A 25861-nucleotide genomic window follows, 5' to 3' on the forward strand; every position below is an offset into this window, starting at 1 on the left:
AATTTGAGAGAACTCAAATAATTTTAAATGCTTTATTTAAATTTGAAATAAGGATGCTTTTTAGTCATTTCTCTTATTTTTAATGTTTAGGCAAATTAATATACCTTGTATTTTCTGCATGATTTCTTAGTTACTCTGAATTCCTTAAATTATTTTGAAGTGAATTACAAAGAAAAATGCATCATATTCCACACAGAGCTCTGAATTAATCCACTTTAAAAAACAGAAGAGGAATAAACACAATAGATGAGACATGATAGCTTTTTCATACCTATTGCCTGAAGAAAACCATTCTTTATGGTTAAGTCAAATAAATTTAAGACAAATTTTATTTCAGATTTGGAATAAATATTTGGAAAAAATAAATTTAGGATGTTTTAATATTAAAATTAATCAGCTAAAGAAGGAAGGGGAAAACTAACTTAGATCAAGCATAAATCATGCTAGACATTTAAACATCCATTATCCCATTAACTCTTTCAATAACCCTCTAAGTAGTAATCTAGTCATTTGTTCTAGATGAGGAGACTGGTTGGGTGTTGCCCAAACTTCCTGAATGAGATGCATCACAGGGACAGGAGAAGTGTGATAAGCATTGCTGAATAACTCACACTCTACTTTTTATCTTTAGATATAGATATACTGAGATGTGGGAGAGTAAAATTAAACACCCTTTTACATTTTACTTTTCCATACCTGCCTCCAAATACATCAGCATTTAGATAAAACATCTTGTTTTACAAGTTAAAACTAAACATACTTGCACCCCTATGAATTTCATGCATCATTACCTGCAACTCAAGAATGTTGGATTAACTTTGATATCTCCCTACTTCTCTCAAAAGTATATAAATCACTCTAGTATTTGATATTGTTGTCTGGGGTGGAGAGGAGAGCAGTGACAAAAGGCTTTAAAATATCATGCAGGGAAATAATTCCTTCTCAGGCAGTGGTTCTCAACCACTGAGTAAATCTTAGAATTCCCTGGGAAACTAAAAAATACTGATGCCTGGGACCCATCAGGTGATTGTAATGTGCAGCTAAGGTTAGAAAACATTGCTTTTAGTTTCCATCCACAACAAAGGTACTGTTCTTTTACAACTGCTTTGCTCTTTCAACTCATGTGACCTCAAATAAGATGAGCTTAGGGGCAACAGGGGGTGTGGGGAATTAGGAATAGCTTTCTGTTATTAGCTAGCAATGAGATACCTCGGATAGTAACAATAATTACCATCTCTCTGGCATAGCTTTCAGAACTTTTACTACAACAGTCTACACCTTAATGGAATGCACCATAAGGCGCCCGACAACAACCCTTTTCCCCCTTGCTGAGGTGGGAGTTTAACGGGCTTTCACTTAATGTCAACAGGGATCAGAGCCCCCAGGAAAGCAGCTATATTTAAATACAGATTCACCTGCAAGACTCTCCATCAAGTTGTAAATTGTTAAATTCATGGCAGCTACTTTTGAAAATCTACATACTAGATAATTTAGCAATAAAAAATATAGCACTTTTACTTAACAGCAAACAGAACATTTTAGTCCTGATTGTGAACGTTCTCAACCAGGGGAACATGTATAAATGGTCATAGGCTACAGAAGCACTCAATCTATACAACCTCAAAACAACTAATATAACACATTCAAAATAATTTAGTCAAAATGCTTCTAGATCAAGAGCATTATTTTTCAGTTACATTCTAAAGCAAAGTCTGCAGTATAAAATTGTGGAGTCTGGAATAAACTCTGGATAGAAACTCACTGAGACTAAATTACTCACTCAACTGCTATCTAGCTGGCAAGTGTAGGAATGGCCACATGCCACCGTAGTCAGTTTTCTCCTTGTCAACCAGATCAGAGATACTCATGGTGAAGAACACAAGTAGTTTTACATCGTTGGATAAAAGGAGAGCCGCATTCTAACAAAATGACAAATTAAAATTTCATAACATATGTGGTGTCTGGGTGGCTCAGTCGGTTAAGTGTCAGATTTCTGCTCAGGTCATGATCTCGTGGTTCGTGGGTTCCAGCCCCACACTGGGCTCTGTGCTGACTGCTCAGAGCCTAGAGCCTGCTTCAGATTTTGTGTGTGTGTGTGTGTGTGTGTGTGTGTGTGTGTGCGCGCGCCCCTCCCCCACTCACACTGTCCCTCTCTCAAAAATAAATAAACATTAAAAAAATTTTTTTTGTAACACATGATTTGTAAATTTTTTTGCAGTAATCATAAATCAAGCAGTATAAATTCTTCACTGTTTAAATGCTCACTTGGAAACTTAAATTGCCTCCAAAACTAGGTTTTTCTGGAAAAATCAGTGACATCTCATAAAATATGGTTTAGTTAGCCACAATTTAACCTTGAAAGATCTCTGACAAAAATATAACCCCTTACCAAAACAAATATTCCTCCCTCATCACCAAAAGCAAACTTACCTATTGGGAAGGGGAAGTAATAAAAAAAAAATCACTGCTCAGGCAAATATAGTTATATCAGGCTTCAGTTCAGGAGCCAATGGTTGGAGACTTGTTTAAATGAACCCAAGAGTCAAAATGGCTGTGGTTACCCTCTAAAGGGAAACCAGAGCAATCTGTACTGGTAGGTGGTGTTTCTGGGCACTTCCACTTTGTTCTAAGTAGAATGCTAATGTTAAAGTCACACTTTATATTCATGCTTGCTCAGGGAACACTGATACAGCCTGACAAAGCTTCCAGCTTAAATATCCTGATGGGGAAAAACTAAGACCTAGATATGGAACTTCCCTTGTATACTAGTAAATCTGAACAGTTGGAAATCTGTGGTCACATTAACATGATCTCATCTCCTTTAAAAGATAAACTGGGGACATTGAGAAAAGAAATTTCCCACTTCTTGTAAATGTCCACTAAGGAAGTGAAAGGTGTGTCTTTGAATTTTTTTACCTCTTTGTTCTCCTTACTGTGCAAAATTTTCATTGGCAGATAAAAGCAGGTAGTGTAAAAAGAAAAAAAAATTCCTTAGGGCAGTGAAATATAGATCAAGGCATAGCATAATGGGATAAAAAATGCTATGAAAAAGTTAAGGCCATGAAGAAGAAAAAAACCCTAACAATGTAGTTTATTCATGTGTTAACATGATATGTTTAAAGTAAGAAGTTTAATTTAAAATCATTTTTAATACCGTTTTTCACTGTACTGGAGGAATATAAAGCAAATCAAAGAGATAAGGCATTATCATGGTCCCAAGAAAATCCAAAATGAAGTTTTTGGAAAAACAGAAATTGACAACCGTTAAATATTATTGATGTTGGTATATCCTAATGAATAATGAAGTGTGGGAGTAAAATACGAAAATTCCCAAGCTCTACTTCAAATAGGTTAAAAAGAAATATTTGCCAATTCAGCCTCCATGATGTACATTATTCAAATACACAAACTTGTAATGTGTGCACATTTTATTGATATGCTAATTATAAAGTTGAAAAATACATTCATTTCTAAGTCAGTATTTGTATTCTTATATGTCATTAACTGGGAGAAACATCAATCCTTTCCCCCCTCCATCTGAGCCCTGTCATAGGGCTACTGAGGGAAAAGCCCATTTCAGCACCATGGACAAAGGAACTGAAGCACTCAGCCTTACTCTTGGGATCTACAGGAAATGTTCCCCTTAGGTTAAAATGTAAGAAATAACTTCATAGTAGCCATCTTCCATTTTAATATGTTTTAAGGATCAAATGAATACAAAAGAATGTTCAGCTCGATAATACAAAGTTTATACTTTTAAACCCCTTCTATCTTATGGAAAAACATAATGGCACTCCTAAAGACATGCATCATTGTGATAAATCCATTTAAGTGTCATTAGGTTTAATGGTTCCTACTCAGTCAGACTATTATACTATACCTTTTAGAGTTAACTTAATGCGTATTAATGGTGTGAAATTGAAGAAATTATGAACCGAGTTTCCCTGGGCACAGGTTAAACCAGAGAAGAAGGCAGAGGACAGGTTAATATTACCTTCTACCCCATTCTTCATTTGCACTACAAAATATGGCAGCTATGCCCTTGGGAAAGAAATGCTCACTGTTAGTAAGTTGAACTTAAATTGATTTTTATGGTTTTAAACTTAGGTAACTGTCTTTGACTGGGTCACCAAAGGTTTTCAGTTTTCTTCAGGGAATAAGAAAATATGTGCACTTCTGAGATTAAGTTCATATTTTATTTCATAGTTTCAGACAAATAGATAACTTGCCACTTCCTTCCCTTTCTGTATTCATATTACAAATTCAACTTAGAGGGTCATTCAGGATATTTTTATATGTATTATTCAGATACACATTATTTTATAAGCTCTCCTTCACATTATCACCATGTATCACACAAAATAGTGGTATTTATTTAATCCATTTAAAATTTGAGTTAAATATTATGATAATAAGTACTATTACTATTAATGTAAAAAATTGAAAAAGCCAAAGTTCTGGTCCCAAGCACATTTGATACAGCAAAACTATGGGTCATAATATCAGGAAGATGAGAATCGAATTTTGAACTATAACCTCCAAAAATATTAAGCTTCTGATTTTGGCTCAGATCATGATCTCACCATCAGTGAGTTTGAGCCTTGTGTCAGGCTCTGTCTGACAGCTCAGAGCCTGGAGCCTGCTTCAGATTCTGTGTCTCCCTCTCTCTCTACCCTTCCCCTACTCACACTCTGTCTCTGTCTGTCTCTTTCTCAAAAACAAACATTAAAAAAAAATGAAAACAATATTCATTTTAATTATGTTTGGAGAAAGAAAAGTATAAAATCATTACTTGTTGCAGTTTATCTGTTATTGATGGGTGACTAAAATAAAATACAAAATAGAACTTTGTAGTTACTCTTTTGCTTTTCTATCAAGCAAAAATGATTTCCAAACTAAAAAGGATAGAATAAAACTTGGCAAAGGAGACTAAATCTCAAGTCAAGTGATGCTACTAGTGTCTCTGAAGGTATTTAGTTCATTTGACAGACAAATTATGTTCTAGGTTTTATAATCTTACCATTTACAAATAGGATTATAACACTATTAATGTTTTTCAAGAATCTTGGAGATGAGGAGAGATGCCAAGAGGGAACAAATCTAGAAAGGAAACCTATAGTTTTGAGTTTCAAAAATTAAAGAGTCTGTAAAACATTGGTGAGACTAAAATAAAATATTAGGCAATATTCTGTCACAAATTAATAAAAAGATGGTTTGTGAGTTCTTAGGAAAGCAAAACGTAATAGTTAGAAATTAGCTTGGGCTCCAAAGAATAACTTGGGTAAGCTAAGTTCATTTTTCTTTTTTTTTAAAGATGGGGTTAAGACTAGAAATCTGAAAAAAATATTTAGGACAAAAGTCAAAAACTTAGAAGCTTACTTAATCCAGGTAATTAACACAAGTGAGCTAAGTGGCCCAGTATGCCAGCGCACTATCAAATGCAATGGCAATGGGCACTGTGAAGAAAAGAGATTATGCTCTCTGGGTTATACTCAACTCTAACCGTATTATTTATTTTCCAGGGAAATCATAAATCCGGGATTTCTTTATAAATCCTCTTGATTAAAAAAAATTCTAACTGCAACCTTTTATTAGTGAATACTCCCCTGATTTTTAAAACAAAATACATCTGCAGACTGAATCTGGCTCATCGGCTGCCAACTTGGGACACGTGGCAAAACATATGGAACCCAGTGAGGCATCTGGCAAGGTTTCACATGATATCATTATTGAGAATTTCTGGTTGGGTGACAATAGAGATACTGCAATTAGGTATGTTCAAATTTAATCAATATTAGGATAGTTAGATCTTCCCAATGATGAAATAGACTGCCCTTAAACTAGAAGTATTCACCTTAACTACAATTTGGCAATTCACAAAATCATATGGAAGAATAATCTGGGGCTGAATTTTGAATTTAATGCTAATAATTTCTCATAAATGTAAATACGTTCGTGTGTATATGTACTTAGTCTTTTATTCACTCATTCATTTGAAAGTATTTACTAAAAACCTAATATCGCCAAGCGTTGTTATAGGTGCTGGGATACAACAGGAACAAAAATCTCAGTTCTATGGAGTCTGCATTCTATATTTGCCCCAGTTTGGACATTAAATTATATAGGCACTCTATGAATGTTTCCCTTTGTGGGTTAATTTTATACTGGAATTTTCTTATGTATTCAGCATGGGACATGAAATTATTTGGGTGAACAGCACATTACAATGTGACAAACAGGTGTTGTTACCTAATGCGTTTATTCATTCATTTAAATTTTCTTCCTAAAATATTCACTATACAATTGTCACTCCACATGCACGTACATGGTGAATACTTTGCTGACTCAGCCCAAATGCCCTATATTATCTTTGATTAGCCTTTCATAAACTTAAATAAATTAGAGAAGAGGTTGAAATCATCTGTCATCTAGCAGTGACTGTTCCAACAACAATATCATCCTCTTTAAGGAAAAACATCTTGTCTTTATTTTTTAGTCTCTTTGTGCTGTGGCCAACTGTAATCCCAAAATGAGGTGGTCTAGTGATAGACCTATGAATGAATTTGTCCTACTCCAACTTCTTGTCTTTCTATTTGTATTGGTGATAGGGTAAAGAAAACATTTTTAAAAATGTTTTATATCTAAGTATCTATATCTAAGATATTTTATATCTAAGCAATTTTGACATCCAACACGGGCCTTGACTATAACACCGAAATTAAGAGTCACATGCTCCATCAACTGAGCCAGCCAAGCACCCCAAGAAAAGATGCTTTTAAATTACCACATATTAAAAATAATCCAATCTGATTTTGTTAATAATTCAGATTTTTTGAAATAAAGGGTCAGGAAAAAATGGGGGATTTAGGGTGTGACTGAGTTAATCTCTCCTTACACCAATTTAGTCATGCTCAAAGAATGAACATTCTTTTCTCTCAAATATGGATTTTGTGTTAGGTAAGCTTTAGGAAGGTATTTTTCTATGGTCCAAGAGGCATGCCAATATTTCTTGAGAAACAAAGTTAAAAACAAAGCAACAGATCCTTTTAATACTTGCAAATAGGTTATTTAAATAAAAAAGAATCACAGCCCTGATGAATGCCTTTGTAAGCCACATGTTGTTATGGTAAATGTTTGTCTTTTCCTTTTAAAAAGAAAGATTTTATATTTAAGTAATCTCTATACCCAATGTGAGGCTCAAACCCACAACCCCGAGATCAAGGGTTGCAGCTCTACTGACTGAGCCAGCCAGGCGCTGGTCTTTTCCTTTCTGGTGAGTGAATATTCTCACTTAAGTTTGATGGTCATAAAAGCTCATTTTGGAACCAGCAGAAGCACAAGGAGTTGAAAGCAATTTTAGGAATGCTGTTATATTTCTTCCATATTCATCTACTGATCTTTTCTCATATAGTTTTTCAACTTCACTTGAAGAATGCGAAGGTTTTCTCATCCATGGACATTTTTTAAAGGGATTTCTATACCAAATCAAATGCCTTATAGTTTAAGTAAACTGAGTTAATATACTCTGAGAGACTGAAAAAGCCCACAGACATATGACTTGGTGATTAAGCCTGAGACACAGCTTGTATAGTCATTACCATAAATTATAGAAATAAAAACCAAATATTGATTCTAGTTTCTACAGAGCTAAATATATTTGCTGAGATGCTTCACTCCAATAAAAAATGAAAGTACTTTTAGGAATCGTTTATAATTTAAAAAGCTTAAGAAGGGGTGCTTGGGTGGCTCAGTTGGTTGAGCATCCAACTTCAGCTCAGGTCATGATCTCACAGCTCATGGGTTCAAGTCTTGTGTTGGGCTCTGTGGTGACCACTTGCTCAGAGCCTGGAGACTGCTTCGGATTCTGTGTCTCCTCTCTCTGCCCCTCCCTGGCTCGCACTCTCTCATTCTGTCTCTCAAAAATAAATAAGTGTAAAAAATAAAAAATAAAGCTTAATGAAAACTGTTTTTTTCTAGAAGGGATAAAAGGCCATTTTTAAATGGCTACTAGGACGTGAAGCAACCTAGTCTCTCTCCATTCTACCACTGATCATGGGCTGCTCTGTGGAGCTAGGTGTGCTTCCCTCACCACCGCCTTGGCACCTCATGGAGCTTTGCCATTGTACCGCATCCCTGGTGCACTGAATATACCACTGGTGGGAGCCAGGATGATTTTAAATGGCTCATGGATAGGTCTCTTTCAAATTTATACATTTATTTTTATGTATTTGGAGAAATATAACACACACATAAAACTTGGTATTTCATGGATATTATTGCCTAGATGAAGGCTAAGTAAAAAAAAATGTATCAATATCAATTTTGGTGATATTAAGCAAACAATAGTACAACTTGTATTTAGAAATGGTAGAAATTATGACATGTACTAGAGTAACTGAAGTTCTGGAAATAGTGCCTCCCCCACTGGAGAATGGTATTTCTTTGGTCAGAAGTGTGTATATGTGAACGTTCCTTTCCTCTGCCAGGACCTGCGAGAACCTCAGTCTACAGGACCACTGAAGCTTTAGTTTTCCATCTCCTTTCAGAATGTGTTCTAGGGCTTCTGCCATTGGTGGCCAACCCCGTAAAAGAAACTTCACCCTGAAATCGATAGGGTAGCTCTAAAAATCTGCAAAAAAACCTTTTCAGATATTTTAATTAGCTTACACTCCTGAATTTCCACAAAGAGAAAAGTCATTATGAGCATCGGATTCTTTCTAAAGGAAGCCTATGTCCTCCCCTCATGTCTGCTTGGTGATATCTCTCCATTCAATCACTTGAAGCACAGAAAACATCCTGCTAAGAGGAGGAAAGACCAATTGTAGACCTAAGACCTCAGTATTTTCATGTAGGAATAAATAAGAAAGAAAAACACCTGGCTGTTATTTTAGCACAATAACTATTTAAAGACAACACTTTCTCCCTATTTTCTAAAATTTTAAATAAATTACCTATATTTACTATCTCTTGCTAAGATGCTATTTAGTATCTCCAAGGATATACTGATATCCTAGCATAAGCAGTAATACCTTAGGAGTGTATATGGTCTTTTTAAATATCAAATCAGCAAATATTCAGGCATTAGTTTGTATCACATACTTAAAAATGGCATATACAGTAAAAAGCAAGGTATTTTGTATACAATTCAGATTTAGCAAAATAGCCAATGTTGGATTTTGAAACACTTACAAAATTACTTTGAAAAGACCTTTTTAGGGGCACCTGGATGGCTCACTCAGTTGGGCTTCTAACTCTTGATTTTGGCTCAGGTCATGATCTCGAGTTTCATGGGATTGGGTCTCCAAGTTGGGATCTGTGTTGGCAGTGTGGATCCTGCTTGGGATTCTCTCTCACCCTCTCTCTCTGTCCCTCCCCTGGCTCCCAAATGCACATGCTCTCTCTCTCTCTCAAAATAAATTAAAAAAATAAAATAAAAATAAACCTATTTATTCTGAAATAATTATAGATTCATAAGAAGCTGCAAAGACAGCAAAAATCCATATATTCTTCACCCAGTTTCCCCCCAATGACTGTATCTTGCATAACTATGGCATAATATCAAATCTAGGAGACTGACATTAGTGCAATGTGTGTGTATAGCTCTATATTTTATCACATATGTGGATTCATATAACCATCATCACAATCAAGATACACAGCTATTCCATCATCACAAAGATCTCCTTCATGATACCTCTTTATAACCACAGACCTCTATACCGCATCTCTAAGACCTGCCAGGCACTCATCTATAAAATTACTCATTTATGCTTATCTCTTACATATTTTTACTAAAATATGAGAAAACCACAGGACTGGGTATTGGGAAGTAGCTAGTTCTAAGTTTGCCACTAGGTAAGTCATGCCCTTGGACAATTCACTTACTCTCTATAGCCTCAATAGCTCATTTATAAAAATGAAGGTTCGGACTCTTTTTACTTTGGGGTGGAGGAGGGCATCAGCATTTAAGAACTCGTGATTATTGCTCTTAATTATGATATCACTTTAAAGATTATTCAATGCAAACCAAGTTAAGAAAATGTGATTTAAAGATGTAAAGCTCAAAAAGAATTAAATGTATTTCAATGTATTCTGCATTAAAATAGTGTCGTTGTCAAACAACTTCAGTAACCAAAAGTTGCATTATGATAATATATTGCTACTCTAAAATCTGAAGCAAATAAAAACATGATGTGACTTGTACTCATCTCTCAAGGGACAAGGGGCCACTGTTCCTCCAAATGTACAGGTGGAGAAAACTTGCCACTGGGATTACCAGACTCCCTTTGCTCCCAAGGTCACCCTTTGGGGAAGAAGCAGCAAAGATGCCTAAAATGTGCCTGGCCAAGTATCTGAGCTGGCAATGCTGCAGCAGAAAACTTAAGTAGAAGATTCTGGACTTTGGGGTTCAAATTCGGCCCTTTTCTGAGATGGGAGATTCAGACAGAGCTGCTCTTTGCTTCTGCAACCAGGGTCTGGGGCCAGGGGTTCAAGGACCTGTAAGGAACCTAGCAGTGGAATTTTCTGCTTTCCTTGAGGTCACTCCTTGCTCCACACTAGAGAACATAAAAACAACAGAAGAGCAGTTTTTCCCAACTGACTCATTCCATATAAAGCTTTAAGAATCTCTTCTCATGCACCATTTTAAGCTTACTGATGTCTTCCTCTCTACAATTTACTCATCTTAAATTCAAGCCTGCTGATTTGAGCTCATCAGCTGTGCCCTTCAACAACATATTGATGAATATTCGGTCCTCACTCTTCACCTCAAATAGTCTGTATGAAAAATCCCCAAGGAAGCAGAAACTTGAAAGTGTCGTCTGGGGACTACGGGCCATCCATGTCTTTGGAGAGATCTACCAAGGCTTTCTTTTGGGATAGCACCAATTCCTTACTGAAGGAACCTTCCTTATCAAAAGGCACCATTTCCAAGCTCCACTCTCGAGGACAATGAGTAAAGGGGCATCCAAAACCTATGGCCTGGCCAACCTTGCCTGTTGTCCCAACCACCTCAATGATCAAACTGGGCCACTGTGGTCTCTATCCGCGTGCTGCGAGTCCCCCTTTTCCACGACCTCTCCCGAGCACCCTGACGCCCCACCTCATCCCATGCGGATCCGGGGTGTCCTCCGCTCTCATTTGACCCAAGAGCCCCTCTCGTGCCCGCGGGCACTGGCAACGGAGCCCGCACAGACGCCCAATCTTACCCTTTCTCTCCCAGAAGGGCCCCATCGCGCCGTCCAGGAGGAGGCATCCACGCGCGCCCGGGAGGCCGGGGCCCGGCTGGGCCGGGGTCGGGCGCGCACAGGACCCGGCGGCGCCGCCGGTGCGCGCTCAGGCTCCGGGAGCCCGGCCCGGCCCGCTCCGCCCGCGCCAGCCCGGGCGGGACACGTGGTGCCTCGGCCGCCCGCGCTCTGGGCGCCCGCGGCCTCTGGGCCTCGGCAGCCTGCTTGGCCGCAGCAGGGGCCGCGGACGCTGCGGGGAGAAAGGCGGGGACCGAAAGGGCGGGCTCCAGGAGGTGGGGCGCCGCGACGTGGGCGCCGTGAGGGCCGCACGCGGGGGGCACCGGGGGCCTGCTTCCGGGGCTCGCGACCCGCGGGCTCCGTCCGGGTCTCTGGAGAGCAGCGGGTTGCGCCGCAGGCTCTTTCCCGGGGCCGCTCGGGGCGGGAGCAGCGCACTGCAGAGGCTCCGGGTCGCCGCCCGTTGAGGGAAACGGTGGGGGGCCGGAGCGTCTGCTTGCACAACCCCCTTCTCGGTCCCGCCGGGGATCCCGGAGCGGCTGCGGGTCTGGGGCCGGCGTCCGCCTCGCGGTCTTCACTCACCGCTGAAAACGAATACCCTGTCCGCGCGTGGAGATGCACAGCACTGAAAACCGCAGCGGGGACCCGAGTTGCCCTTTAGGACAGACTGTCGCTCCCTGGGAAGATTCCTCTCGCGACCACAGCCTGTTGTCTGGGGACAGCTAAGGAGAACACTGCCCAAAACTGGACCTGAAGCCACAAGCTCTTTCCAACTTCACCAGTGACCTTGGACGCCTCTGCTAAACAAGGTGTCTCTGGTTGAATTTCCTGATTCTGGGGATAAACGTGGCTATTCACTTTCTAACTCTACGGAGGTAATAGCGATTGGGTTAAAATAATAATAAAGCACTGCAGACTTCTTTATAGCAAGTGCAATATAGCTGTAATTTGTACTGACTTTAGGTTAAGATTCTTTGCTCAGAATTGCCAGAGCCCCAGGTAGCCCCATCTAGGACTTTCAGCTTTACTAAAGAGCCTCATGATGAGACTGATTGCATCATTTTGTCTTACCTTAGTTGAGGGTCAAAGGGCAGCCACCACAGTCTGGCTAAGGGCTCTTCCTGGTGAATTTCTTGTTGTGTTATTTGTTCACTCTTAGATCAGTCTTCATTTTTACCCCTAAACAGAGCTTTCTGTACAGAAGAATCCTTACCCTGACTGTTTTCTCCTTACCCTGGCTCCCCTTCTCAACCATATTCACTAGAGTTTAGCACACATAGTCAGCTTGAAGTGTAACAGACTTCTATTTATGTGTGAGAGAACTCAATACAGTTGAAACCATCAGTCTCACATTACTTGGCAAATGTTAAATGCATGAAACATCTTATTCTGTTGTCCCAGCTTATTTTCCTTCGGTATCGCTTCTACTTCTGTCTGATCATAAGGCTCATAAGATTTCTTCTCTCCTATATTTCCTAAGTCTTGGAAAGCCCCTCCTTCATGAAAAAAGAAGGTTCATGACACAATGGAACCCCATCACAAAAGAAATCTTCTTTTGCCAAATCTTGACTTTACTAGATCATAGTATGCACCCTTTTCACCTCCATTCAAGGTCCTAGTGGTTTATGCCTCCTTTGACCTTCAACAGAGATAAATCTGGCCCTGTGGCTACTTGTCAAAACTGCTGTCTGCACCAGCATCTCCTTCACCTGCTTGGCATATGGTCTTTTGGGACAGCGTCCCAGGAATTTGTTTTTTTCTCTTCCTTCTCATAATCCAGGCTTCCAGGCCCTCTGCATCAGACATTCCTGTATAATTTCCATTGAATCCCTTTTAGTTCTTTATAAGATTGTTGTAAAGATAAAAAGGAAAGTACCTGGAAAGTGCCTGGAAATGTAGGACTATTGGGTCAAAGATAACCAGTCTCATGCCCTTGCAGGTTTACAGCTTCCTTTAGAACAGGGATTCCCACCCATTTGGAAGGAAATATTACTACATTTTTATTCTGAAGCCTTCTGAGCACAGGGAATGTGCGTGCGCGCACATGGATGTGAGGGAAAAATGGGATGATTGGAAGGTAGAGACAAAGAGTGGTAAAGTAGGGATGAGAGAAGGGTGGATATGGTACCGATGTGAAGTTTCTGAGCGGGAAGTGTCATGGGCTAGAAGGTGGCAAGAGAAGAGAGGAAAATCCTATTGGGAATGGTTTTCATCAGAATGGGTCCCCCAGTACTGCCTCCAGTGGAACAAAATGTGATGCTTGTCCATAGGAGCTTAGTTTCTTACTCATTGTCAATATACATCTTCCATAATGCATCTTCTATAAGATGACCTTCTGAAATTAAGAACACAAGAAATATGTAGACGGTTATCAAAGCACAAACTACTGAACTCAATCTTTCCCAGACATTTTGCAAGAATCCAGTGTAATTATAGAAACTATGTAGAATTCATTTTAGAAGGAAGGTTTAAACAGGGAGGTTTATAGAATCTTGGAGCTTAAACAGGACTTTAAAAGATTATCTAATCATGCCTTTGAGATGTTGCATCAATCATGCTTCTTGGTTCCTGAGTTCTCTGTTTCTTCTGTCTGGCACCCAAGTCCTTCTTAAAACCCATATGTTTGCAAGCCAGGACATTCCTCATGACTACTAAAATGAAAAAAATCCTCTCCCTTATCTAGTTGTTTCTTCTGAGAGTCTGGATTTGAATTAGACTAGAGAAAATTGTCTTTTTATTTCTTCAGACCTGAGTATATTAAATAACCAGCTTACAGGTGGGAGGATTCAACTGGTGTCCAGAAACCACATGGTCCTATAACAAACTCCAATCCATTTATTTACAGGAAAATAAATTCAGTTAAAATATTTACAAAGAAATGCCAGCTTTTCTTTTCTGGGACTAAAGTGTAATTTTCTTGTGCTGAGAATATTTGAAGTTTTTCACTGCTTTTATCAAAATATGTTGAGCTAGTAGTACCTGTCTATAATTAATTTAGTCATTCTGCAACATTTACCCAATACCAAATTCTAAACCTATCTTGGTTTTCTTTTTCCTCTTTCCATTTCGTTAAGGCTTGTTTGTTAAAGTGTGATTAGATTCACATGTTACTCCTCCCAGTTACCAGGATGAGAAGGAGTTCTCATTCTCTGACTTTGTACTGTATATCTGGCACCAATTTACATCATTTAATTTAATTTTACACTTTTCTTAAGTTAATCTTAGTACACTTTACTGATGGAGGAACAGAGGCCCATGACTTGTTTACAGTCACAAAGGTGGTAAATGGTGGAGTGGGGATTTGAACCCAAGTATTTTTTATTATTCTGTATTCCTATTTACTGCAGGGGCTTTCTGGAGGCAAAGCCTTTACTCAAAGGAATAAGTCAAATGGGAAAAATAGTAGATGCAGGATGGACAGGGAGTAGATTTGGTCATCTTCTGTCCACTCAACTAAATCATGCTAGTAATGTTCTTTTTTCCTATAGAAAGGGCTGGCTGGAGTCTAATCAAAGGCCTTGGAAGACTTGAAAACTATGTTCCACTCTCATAAACCACAATTATGATGATTAATATTTCTTAAAAAATATTTCACAGAAAGATTATTTTTTATAATTCCTAGGTCTATAGCATAACTATAAAAATATTTAAAGTATTAGCCAAGATAACAACTTTTATTTATCAACAAATTGATTTAGTGAAATAAGATGCATGGTGAATTTGAGCAACTCATATACCCCCTCTGAACTTGTAGTTATTCATCTATAAAACAGAAATAATAAATGTAAGTTTCCAAGAGTTTGAGGTGTCAAAGGAAATAATGGAAACGAAAGTGCTTTGAGAACTGTAATTACATATACATTATTGTATATGTCAGTAAGAAAAAAGCTAATGGAAATCACATAGTGAATTGAGTGGACAAGAAATATTTTATGTCAAATAAGCTTTGATCACAGAGTCATGAAGTTTCAGCATAAATCGGAAAATCATAGATTAATTTTCCCCATTTATAAATGAAGAAACAAATCCCCCCTCTCCCAATAAATTGTCCACAGTCACAGCACATCCTTAAAAATACTGTTGAAAATTCTAAAATAAGAAAGTGGTATCATAGGAATAGGCATAGTCAGGCAGTAAATTTATTGAGTACCCACTGTAAATCTGACACTTTTTTAGGTGCTGGGAATGCAGTGGTGAACAAAACAGATTGCATTCCTTCCCTGAAATAATTGATAGTCTTTCTAAAGGAGAGAGTCAGATAAAAGATGTGTGAACAAACAAGATTATTGCAGGCAGGCACTGATAAATGTTTAAAAGAAGTTAAAGGTAATAATGCCAAGGCTTTTGGTCTGAATAACTGAGTGGACGGGGGTGGAAGGGGCAGGATGTGGTCATGATGGAGATGGGAGACATAATTAGTTCTGTTTTGGTCATATTAAATGTCAGATAATGATGAGGCATCCGCATGGAGCTATGGAATGGAAGTCCAAGCTCAAAGGAGAGGTCCAGGCTGGAGATAAACATTTCAGAGTCTTTATCTCGTAGTTTACCTCCAAGCCATGGATTTCAAAAAAAAAGTGACTAATTTGTTTTTATGTAAAGCGTTTTCTTGGTCAGGTTGTGGTGTGAGCAAGGTGATTCAAACACATCTTAGCTTGTCCACTCAAAGTAAAGCCACCCAAAGCTGCTCAGCCATAGAGTAGCAGACCGTCACCATAGCAACAGTGTCCTGTCAAAGGGGGTAGGGAATCTTTTCTCATTTTGAGACTAGAGTCATGTCTACCATTTTAAAATGAAAGTGTTCATGACCACACAGTTATTCCTTTTATTAAGGCCCAAATGTATGCCTCAATTCCATTTCAGTAACTGTTGTGATGAGAAGAGACTAGAAGCTCCTCTGCAGAAATGGATTTTCATTAGTACATTATGTGTCCAAATAACCCCAACTTCTGAGCTGAACTTACATGATAATGGCTTCCTATTTCTATGTTAAGACATATATACAAAACCTTCACTCCATTTAGATTTTCTTATCAAAATTATCTTAGCAGCCTATTTTGCTTATTTTTTAATTTTTATGGGGTGTTAGAAAATTTTTCTTTCAATGCTTTCACAATAATTGTTATTTATTACTCTGGTAACAGTTGCTGTAATGTGCCAAAGGAAGTTGTTCTTGGGTAAATAGTCCTTTAGAGGAAGAAATAATGAGGCTAGAGATGATTGATTTCAAGTATAGTGTTTCTCAAGGTGAAGTCTGTGATTAAAAAAAGGACCTTAAACCCCCAAATATCCAGGTTTCACACTGACTTAATGTTCTACCTTTAGAGAATAATTTCTGTTTACAGCTCTGGATTTTCTTTGTAGTTCTGTTTAATTTTTTAAAGTAAAATTATACATACATATTATAGAAAATTTAAAAAATGAAAAAAACACCAAGAAGAAAAACATCATTTGTAATTTCCCACTCAAAGATAAATACTAATCATATTTGTGTGCATGTTATTCCCATATAACTTTTCAAATAAAATAGAAGCATACTGAAGGTACTGTCTTGTTGAATAATAGCTTACTCTGGGCACAATGTAGAAAATTTAGAAAATATCTAAGTGCAAAATCCCAGAAAATGATAATTACTTATTATCCTATTATCTGAGGGAAACATTAGTACAAATATTCCTGCATTTGAAATGAATATATGTATTTTATATGCACACATATGTATGATATATGTATATATATTCTATTAAAGTGGGATTTCCTATTTTGCAATTTAATTTTTCCTCAGAATGTCACACATGATTTTGTCTATAATTATTCTGCTACACAGTTATTTTAACAACTTTATAGTATTATACGGCCACATAATGTAGTTGTCTGCTAAAATATAGATACTCATGAGGTGCCTGGGTGGCTCAGTTAGTTAAATGTCTGACTTAGGCTCAGGTCATGATCTCACAGTTTGTGAGTCTGAGCCCTGCATTGGGATCTGTGCTGACAGCTCAGAGCCTGGAGCCTGCTTCAGATTCTGTGTCTCCCTCTCTCTCTGCCTTTCCCCCCACTCACACTCTGTCTCTCTCTCTCTCTCTCTCAAAAATAAATAAACACAATGGGGCGCCTGGGTGGCTCAGTCGGTTAAGCGTCCGACTTCGGCTCAGGTCATGATCTCACGGCTCATGAGTTCGAGCCCCGCATCGGGCTCTGTGCTGACAGCTCAGAGCCTGGAGCCTGTTTTAGATTCTGTGTCTCCTCTCTCTCTCTGACCCTCCCCCGTTCATGCTCTGTCTCTCTCTGTCTCAAAAGTAAATAAACGTTAACATAAATAAGTAAATAAGTAAATAAATAAATAAATAAATAAACACTAAACAAATTTTAAATATAGATACTCATGCATATTGCCATAATTTCATGCAAGGGAGTAGGTTCATATCAAATTAAAATGAATGTCTTTAACAATTTTATGCAAGGTAAATCCGGATGGTAAGGTTATTAAGGTAGTTGGTAAAGGAAAAATAACTAGCAAATGAGCAAGTTTGTAAGATATGGGTATGAAAGGATTAGGGTAGCGCTTCCCCCCAGCTTGCTGATGATGCATATATGGGCATAGGGGTGTGATAAAGGCATTTTTTTGCCATTCAGCTATAGTTATAAAGGTTGTTCTAAAGGTATTGAACAATGTTAAAGCACTAGTGTATTTGCACATTATGATTATATACACCAGCATTGGTACAGATACAGGAGCAGATATAGGTATAGAATATAATCACCAACTTGATGAGGTTTATGGAAATTAATGTTTTCAGTTTACAGAATGCTTTAAACTGGCACTGAACATAGAGGACTGGATGGAAGAATACCCTATAAGTATTCATTCTTTTGGGGACCAGCAGACCAGGAACCAGGTTCCTACATTTTATGCAGCCTATGTGGCTCTTTGAAAGAGTTAATAATGCATTTCATAGTGAAGTGCATGGACCAGTACTTGCATCAGGGATATTTTGGAGCTTATTAAAAATTCAGATTTCTGGAGCTCACTCTAAACCAAATAAATGAAATTCTCACATTTAACACACTTCCCAGGTGATTTGTATGGAATTCAGATTATTAGAATGATTGGGCATTAATTTAGGGAACTAAGATAAAATGCCTGTGAGTTCCTTAGCATTAGGGATTGTTTTTTTCTTATTTGTATTTCTGGCACCTAGCACAGTGCCTGGCCCATGGGAAGTGATAGTTATACACACACACACACACACACACACACACACACACACACACACACATTTTTGCTTTTAGAGAGAGAATGTGTGTGTGGAAGCAGGAGAAGGGGCAGAGAGAGAAAGAGAGAGATTCCCAAGCAGACTCCACACTGTCAGCTCAGAGCCAGCAGTGGAGCTCGATCTCAAGAACTGTGAGATTGTGACCTGAGCCGAAATCAAGAGTTGGATGCTCAACCATCTGAGCTACCAAGGTGCCCTGATAGTTATATATTTATTACATTGATTATTTGGCTTAATACTTGTAATGCTGTAATAAGTTCTTGTATTGTACTATAACATTTTTCTTCAAAATGTCTTTTTTTTTTAGTTTGTTTAATTATTTTGAGACAGTGTATGTGCCTGCATGAGCAGGGGAGGGGCAGGGAACGAGGGAGAGAGAGAATCCCAAGCAGGCTCCATGCTGTCAGCACAGAGCCCAACACAGACTCCATCTCACCAAAGGTGCAATCATGACCTGAGCCAAAATTAAGAAGAGTCAGATGCTCAACTGACTGAGCCACCCAGGTGCCCCTCTTCAGAACATCTTGTAATAACTTTTCAAACCACTTTCATAATCTCAGTGATTGCACCTTATATACAATAGGAACTTAATGATTGTTGATTACATGAATGAGTAAAATAATGCGTGGTAACACTTTATCACTCTTACCTCAGAGCAGTGTGCCACCCCTAATTACTTGGGATACTGACTTTTGTCCCTGAAGGTTATCACAGCTGAGAGTCAAACCCTCTGTGTTCAGTATCTGCCACAATTTCCACATGACCATGGATGAGCAACTGCTAATCCCTACTGACTTGGGCCTTGTAATCTATAAATAAAGAAAATTGCAGAGATTCAATGAGATAATACTCATGGGGATACTTTGAAATAAGTAAAGTGCTTTGCAAATATAAGTTATTATTCTTATTTTCTCCATCAAGGTCATCTTCATCAAGAACTTTCCACCTGCCTCAGGTCTTGGGAGAGCCAATCACTGCCCATTTATATGTGGTAAGCTTGGGACAAGAGTATATTTAAGAAATTTGTGAATGTGAGATCCTTGAGTGTCAGGAGTGGCAAATAAGTTGACCCATGTCCACCATTTCACCTCTGGTATCTACAGCCAATGTCACTAAAGAATTATAGTCCTCTAAAAAAAAAAGAAGAATTATAGACCTCTTGTTCTTATGTGCTCAGAAGTTCCCTCCCAGACTTTCTCAACCCAGTGTCACAGGCAACCCCTGTGATTAATTGTCATTGACCCTTCAGTAGAACCTATTTGCCATCTCTAATGTAGGATAAATTTATATACAAGTATGCATGTATTAGATTTGAGTTTTGCATATATTTCTTAAAGATATGAGATTACATTGTATGTATGAAGGACGTGGGGGTTGTATATACATATTGTGTGTATATATGTGTAGATAGAGATGTACATATTATTTGTGACATAATATTGAGTCTGATATGAATGTATGTGTATGTGTAAAATAAAGAGAAACCAAGAAGATATTAAGGTCATCTTTTTAGCTAGGCTTTAGCATTAAAAATTCACAATAAAGTCTTCTGAAAGAAGTAAGAACAATATAAAGATTACATAGGTCTCCCTGCTGTCAGCAAGTGTTATAGTCAGCCTCTCAGGCCCCAGAACCAGATTTTCTTTTTTATTGCTGGGGAGATCCCAGCTGGAGTCTTATTGGGGAGATCCCAGCTGGAGTCAGAATATGAGCATGAAACATTTGGATAATTTAATTTTACAATGGGATAACTGGAGTTTAGCGTCCTATAGTGGAAATACCAGTAGTCCTTTGGAATAATGTCCCAGCTATATCTCTTAGCTGCTTGCTCAAGTATTTCATGTCCTAAATGAATTCTTTCCTTCAACAAAAATCAGTTCACTTATAAGCACCTACTAGTATGCCAGCCAGTGCTAGATGCTAGATCAAAAACCCTGATCCCCCAAAGTTTAGATTAAATCATTCTATGTGCTCCAATAGCACTTTTAATTTCTGCTCTCAAAAAACCTATCACATTGTGGGATAATTACCTGTATCTCCCACTGAAGTATAGACTCCCATAAGAAAGGACTGATTCACTATTGTATTTCTATTGGTAAACCAGGGGCTGGCAACCTTTCTCTGTATAGAGTCATCTAATGAACATTTTAGGATTTTCAGACCGTATGTTCTCGTCTGTCTCAATGACTCAATTTGTCAATGTAGTGAGAAAGCAGACATAGACAATATAAAATTGAATGGATGTGACTCTGTTGCAATAAAACTTTATTCACAAAAGTAGGTGGGTTAAAATTTGTTCTCTGTTGCTTGGCATGTGGTCAGAGCTCAATGGATTTTTAGTGGTAGTAGTAGTAGTAGTGCTATGTTAATTTTGTTGAATTCATAATAAAATTCTAATGAAATACAATGTTCGCTTTCATGGATCTTACATTCTCCTGAAGACTAAACAATTGCAACAGAGTATGAAGAGTCCATGGACCGTGGGTGGTGTCTTATGGAAGCCCAGAGAACAGGCATCCTGTGAAACTAGGGGAGTAGATTAGAAAAGGCTTTCTGGAAGAGATAGATCCAGAATTCTATTTTGAAGAAAACATAGAAGATAGAGAAGACAAAAGGTAGAAAGGCTGTTCTAAGCTAAGAGAAGAGCACCAGTACTAATGCAGAGCAGCACAGAAGTCCATGACACATTTGGAGAGCTGCAGGTGGTTCATTCTGGGAATCTTGACTATGGAAGATGGTGTTGCAGTTTGTTTCCTCCACCTGTGTGCTAACCTCCTTGTCTATTTCCCTTTGGGACCCATTCCATCCTTTGTTTCTTTGTTCTCTTTCTCTTACTGGTTCTTTCACCTTGGCAGATAAACATGCCCAACTATTTTCTTTATCTAAAACTACTATTTCCATCTCTACTGTTGCCACTACCACCACCATCACTGCCTGCATCATCACTTAAACCACCGCCCCCACTGCCACCAGCATCTTCACCACCACTATCTCTGCCACCTCTAGCATCTTCATCACCTCCAAGACCACCACTGCTACGAGCACCTTCATATCTGTCATCTGCACCATCACTTCTGCCACCTCCTTCACCACCTCCGCCACCATCACCGCCATCGCCATATCCACAATGAAACTTTCCTTCAGTCTTCCGTCCCTCTAAGTCAGTCATGACATCTCCCTATTTCACAGACAACCTTCTTGAAAGAGTACTATACACTTGCTTTTTTTTCTCTTTGACATTCTCATTTACTATTCAGCCAACCACAACCTGGTTTCATTTCTCATCACCCCATTGAAATTATTTGAAATAAAGTCACTACTTGCCATGATCATCGTATTGCCATTCTCAGTGGACTCTTTGGCCCTTAACTTAGTTGACCTCTCCGTGGCATTTGATTCTGTTTGACTTTTGTAATGCTAAAATGTTTAGTTGCCTCCTGATTTTTTTATCCTTTTCTTTTCAGTTTTCTCTAAGGGCCACCATCATCTAGTTACCCCTTACATTTGGGCATTTCCTTGGCTGTCCACTGATTTCAAAATCATTAGCCAACTGTGTGTAACCTCTCCTACTTGGTTCCTACATCCAGTGAGTAGGAGCAAGGCAGTTGGCTGCAAGGGAGTGAGAAAACCTGGGCACCGATGTGTTTGGCATAGCTGCTGAGGGAAATGAGAAAAGGAGTTGGCTAAGATGTGCTGGCCAGGGCAGGGAGCCCAGTGGAAGTTGCAGATCTTAAATTTGTAATGTCTTGAAACCACTCAGTGGTATGTTATTTCCACCATGCTAAGAATAGGAAAAAAATTGATTTGATGGATATTCGTCTAGAAAAAGAGATAAAGTCCCTAAATAAATTTCCTTATGATCTTCACTGGGACTGTTCCCTAAACTGACATCATATCCTCAAACAACTGAGAGTGTAGGGCTATCAAAAAATAGTAATCTCTAACTATTTTGTAGTTAAATCAACACATCCTTCTTATTTGACATGATAACTCTTTATTCTACCCTTTCTTCATTTTCAGAGATGTAACGTTTATACTTATTTTTTTTAAATAATATGGAATAAAGTTAGATCTGTCTATAGCCCTTGATGTAATCTTTGTAGACTTTAAGATTATTTTTTTTTAATATTGAATCCTGGAACAGGCAGAATACATTTTGATGTAAACATTTGGAGCTATCCCCCTGAAAAGGGTCTCCCCTGTATTTTTAGGACTGGTCTAAACCAGTTCATTCTTAACCAGAATCCTTACTTGACAATGCATGGATATTTGCAAGTCTGAATTCGTATGTGTTATTTGGTTTTCTATTTCATGTTGCATTTTCTGTTGCAGATCTTTGAATATACTACTTAAAATTGTTAGAAGTCAGAGGGAATTATATTTTGGACAAAATCCAAACATTTTAACATGGCTTTTCATTAGAGGTCCCAGTCTGTCTTTCCACCTGCAGCTTTTCTAACCTCACAACATATGCTCTAGCCATATTGAATTACTTCTGAATCTTCAAACATGCCTTGCCCTCTCTTACCATCTCATCCTTGTGCATGCTACCCATTCACAGTAGATTATGTTCCCTCTGACTTATTTCTGTGAACTTCGCAAAGCTTCATATTGGGACATCTTTCCTGACACCCTAATGTTAATTGCATCATAGGACTTCATGAATCACATTGTAATAATTCCATTTTTGTTACTCTTACTAGACAATGAAATCCTTGGAGATCTGTTTTTGTCCCAACATCCAGTACCTAGCACAGGGACTTGACAATTGAAGGCATTCAATAATTGATATTTGGCTGAATGAATGAATGAATGAATGAATGAATGAAGTTACTCTTTGTGTTCCATTTTTCTTTTTAAATCACATTACTGTGACATTTTCAATCATTAGTCACAGCTTCTTGAATATAAAATTATGTTTTAGTAATATTTAATATAAATATTGTTTCTGAGTGTTTTTGTGTCTTTGTAGTTGTTTAGTATTATTCACCAGCGATCTTGTTCTATTCCTGCTCTCCTAGGCTTTACCTCCTCTATTATCATGCATTTACTTGCTTCTGCCTGCAGGCCTAGACTGACTTGTACTGCAGCAGGAAGTATAGAAGGCTTCCTGCCAGGGACTGAAGGTTGCCTTAAGATCAAACTCTCCTTTTTGCTGGTACCTGGTATCTTTTCTTCTGCTCATCCTGCTTGTAGATTATCTTGTTGCTAACCTGCCTTGGCTTTTGACCATCTGCCTTGCCTTCTAGCTTTGAGAATCTTCAGTTCTTCTATGCTTTCTTGTCTCTTTACTCACCAGCTGTTTGCTCTGACCTTCCATTGCAGGCATTGATTTTTCCTTTTCTTCTTGGTTTCTGATTTTACTGTAACATCTGACCTCTGACTTATTTGTGTGTTTGAATTATGGACTAAGCAGTATGGTTGCTATTTTATCACCTCACTTAGATCCTTTACTTTGAATATACCTAGACTTTCCTGGTCTTAGATGCATGCATTATTATCTTGAGCTAACAGCCTGGCTCTGTACAAGAATGCTGTTCCTATTTCTTCATGTTGACTTTGGAAATTGAGGCACAGGGGTTTATAAACTCCAAGTCAACTACTGTGCTATTTATGGTCTGTAAACAAAACATATAATCTAATGAATCTGAAAGTGGTGTTTAATCTGTGACATACTAAGTTGCCTTAATTGTGGCCGTGCATCAGAATTACTTGTAGAACTTACAGTATGTTCAGGTGCTTGGGCCCTCCCACAGAGGCATTGAATCAGTATCTTGAGGTGGAACCTCAGCATATATATTTTTGAAAGTTTCTTGATTTATTTTAATGGACACCATGGATTGAAATTGAGCAGCACTGCTACACTAATGATTACTCTAGATGTTGTACATTAGCTATGACAATGAGGATCTCAGATGTTAGAGGACTAATAAAAGTCAACGTTATCCATTGCTCACTGTATGCATCTAATTTCCCATGTAATTAATCTTCCAATCAACACTATGCACTAGGTACTATCTACATAGAGGGTTATTAAACTTAAATTTGAGAGATGTTAACTTAGTAGACGAAGGTTACATAGCTAATTGCAGAGTTAGAGATTCTTACACTTAGACATTGTGCTATATGGGATACCAATGGCGCATTGATTGTGTGTCATCGTAAACAATATATTGTAACTGTTATTAATCCATCAGTTTACTACTAGAGTTAATATGTTCGAAACAAATCTGATCATTTTATTACCTTGCTTGAGGATTCCTATAGTCTCCTCATTGCTGACAAGATAAAGTAAATTTTCTTTGCCATGATATAAAATATCAATCCATTTTCCAACTCCCTCTCCAATTCTATCTTCTCTGTCATTTCCTCTATACATTGGTCATGCTATATTTCCCACCATTTTTGTAACACATCAAACTCTGAAACAATGAAATACCTTTGTAATTGGGATTTGAGACTCCTTTGAAGAGGAAATCAGTTCTTTCCAAATTCTGAAACTACTAAAGGGTCATAGGAGTCAAGGATGGATAGATCAGCTTTATTATGAGTAAAGCAGACTAGGACGAGGCAACCTGGATCCAGTGTCTTGAATTGAGCCTACCCGGCTGGTCATGGATGAAGCAGCTGGGTAAGTGCTGGCGTCCCACAGAGATGGGGAATCCAGGAGCTGGCAGACCACACCCCTGCTTCCTGTTGGAAGTGAGCACATGAACTGAGGCTTCCCAGTGTCATCAGTCCCACAGTCCCATCAGCCATAATTTCATCTAGGGTGGAATGAGTGAGAAGTCAAAGGAATCTTTCCAAGATCTCTAAGAAGATTGAAGTCCTGTTTATGACTTGAAACAAGAACTTGGAAAGAGAGAGTGGAAGATTCCCCCTATACTTTTCATGTGTAGTTTCCCTTGCTTTGAGTGGCCTCCTCTGCCTTCACCACCAGCTCATGTATTGCTTCTTTGAAACTTTCTTATTTTTATAATGTATAACATGTGACTCCCTCTCTAGCCATAGCATTCAGTTCATACCTCTTTTATGATACAATTATCCCATAGCATATGCACTTATATGCTTGTCCATTCCAAGGACTGTGAGCTTTTCTGAGGCAGGACCCTTGTCGCATTCATTCTTATAACCCCCAGTGCTAAGCACAGTGCCTGGAACATTGTGTTCGTTCTTCACAGATATTAAGAGTATTCCAAGGTATGGCCACTCCAAGTTGCCCTGCTCTCTAGAGGTGGCCTACAGTTATTTAGCTTCTTTATCTGTGCCTAGTAGAGTGCCTGGAACACAGCACTTGGGACATCACACCATAAAGGTTGAGTGAATGATTTAGTTACAGCAGAT

At 38.4% G+C, this 25861-nt stretch overlaps 2 protein-coding genes across 3 annotated transcripts in view; one reads left to right on the forward strand and one right to left on the reverse strand.

Moving 5' to 3' along the window:
• The window catches only part of SYBU (syntabulin), a 112314-nt gene extending 99889 nt beyond the window's left edge, over positions 1-12425 (reverse strand). The window contains exon 1 of one of the 2 annotated variants that reach the window (XM_060611172.3): positions 12312-12425. The gene's annotated coding sequence lies outside the window, so the exon portion shown is untranslated. Of the gene's footprint in view, positions 1-11207; positions 11349-12311 lie in introns of those variants that run through there. The other variant, XM_060611171.3, reaches the window with a different exon arrangement.
• The window catches only part of LOC144615068 (uncharacterized), a 50903-nt gene continuing 35992 nt past the window's right edge, over positions 10951-25861 (forward strand). Inside the window, exons 1-2 of the mRNA XM_078441551.2 lie at positions 10951-12049; positions 19439-19508. Of these exons, the coding sequence (XP_078297677.1) occupies positions 10951-11901 (951 nt within the window). The 3' untranslated portion in view covers positions 11902-12049; positions 19439-19508. The remainder of the gene's footprint in view (positions 12050-19438; positions 19509-25861) is intronic.

The sequence above is a fragment of the Panthera onca genome, chromosome F2 (assembly GCF_046562875.1).
Source record: "Panthera onca isolate mPanOnc1 chromosome F2, mPanOnc1 haplotype 2, whole genome shotgun sequence".
NCBI classification, from domain to species: domain Eukaryota; kingdom Metazoa; phylum Chordata; class Mammalia; order Carnivora; family Felidae; genus Panthera; species Panthera onca.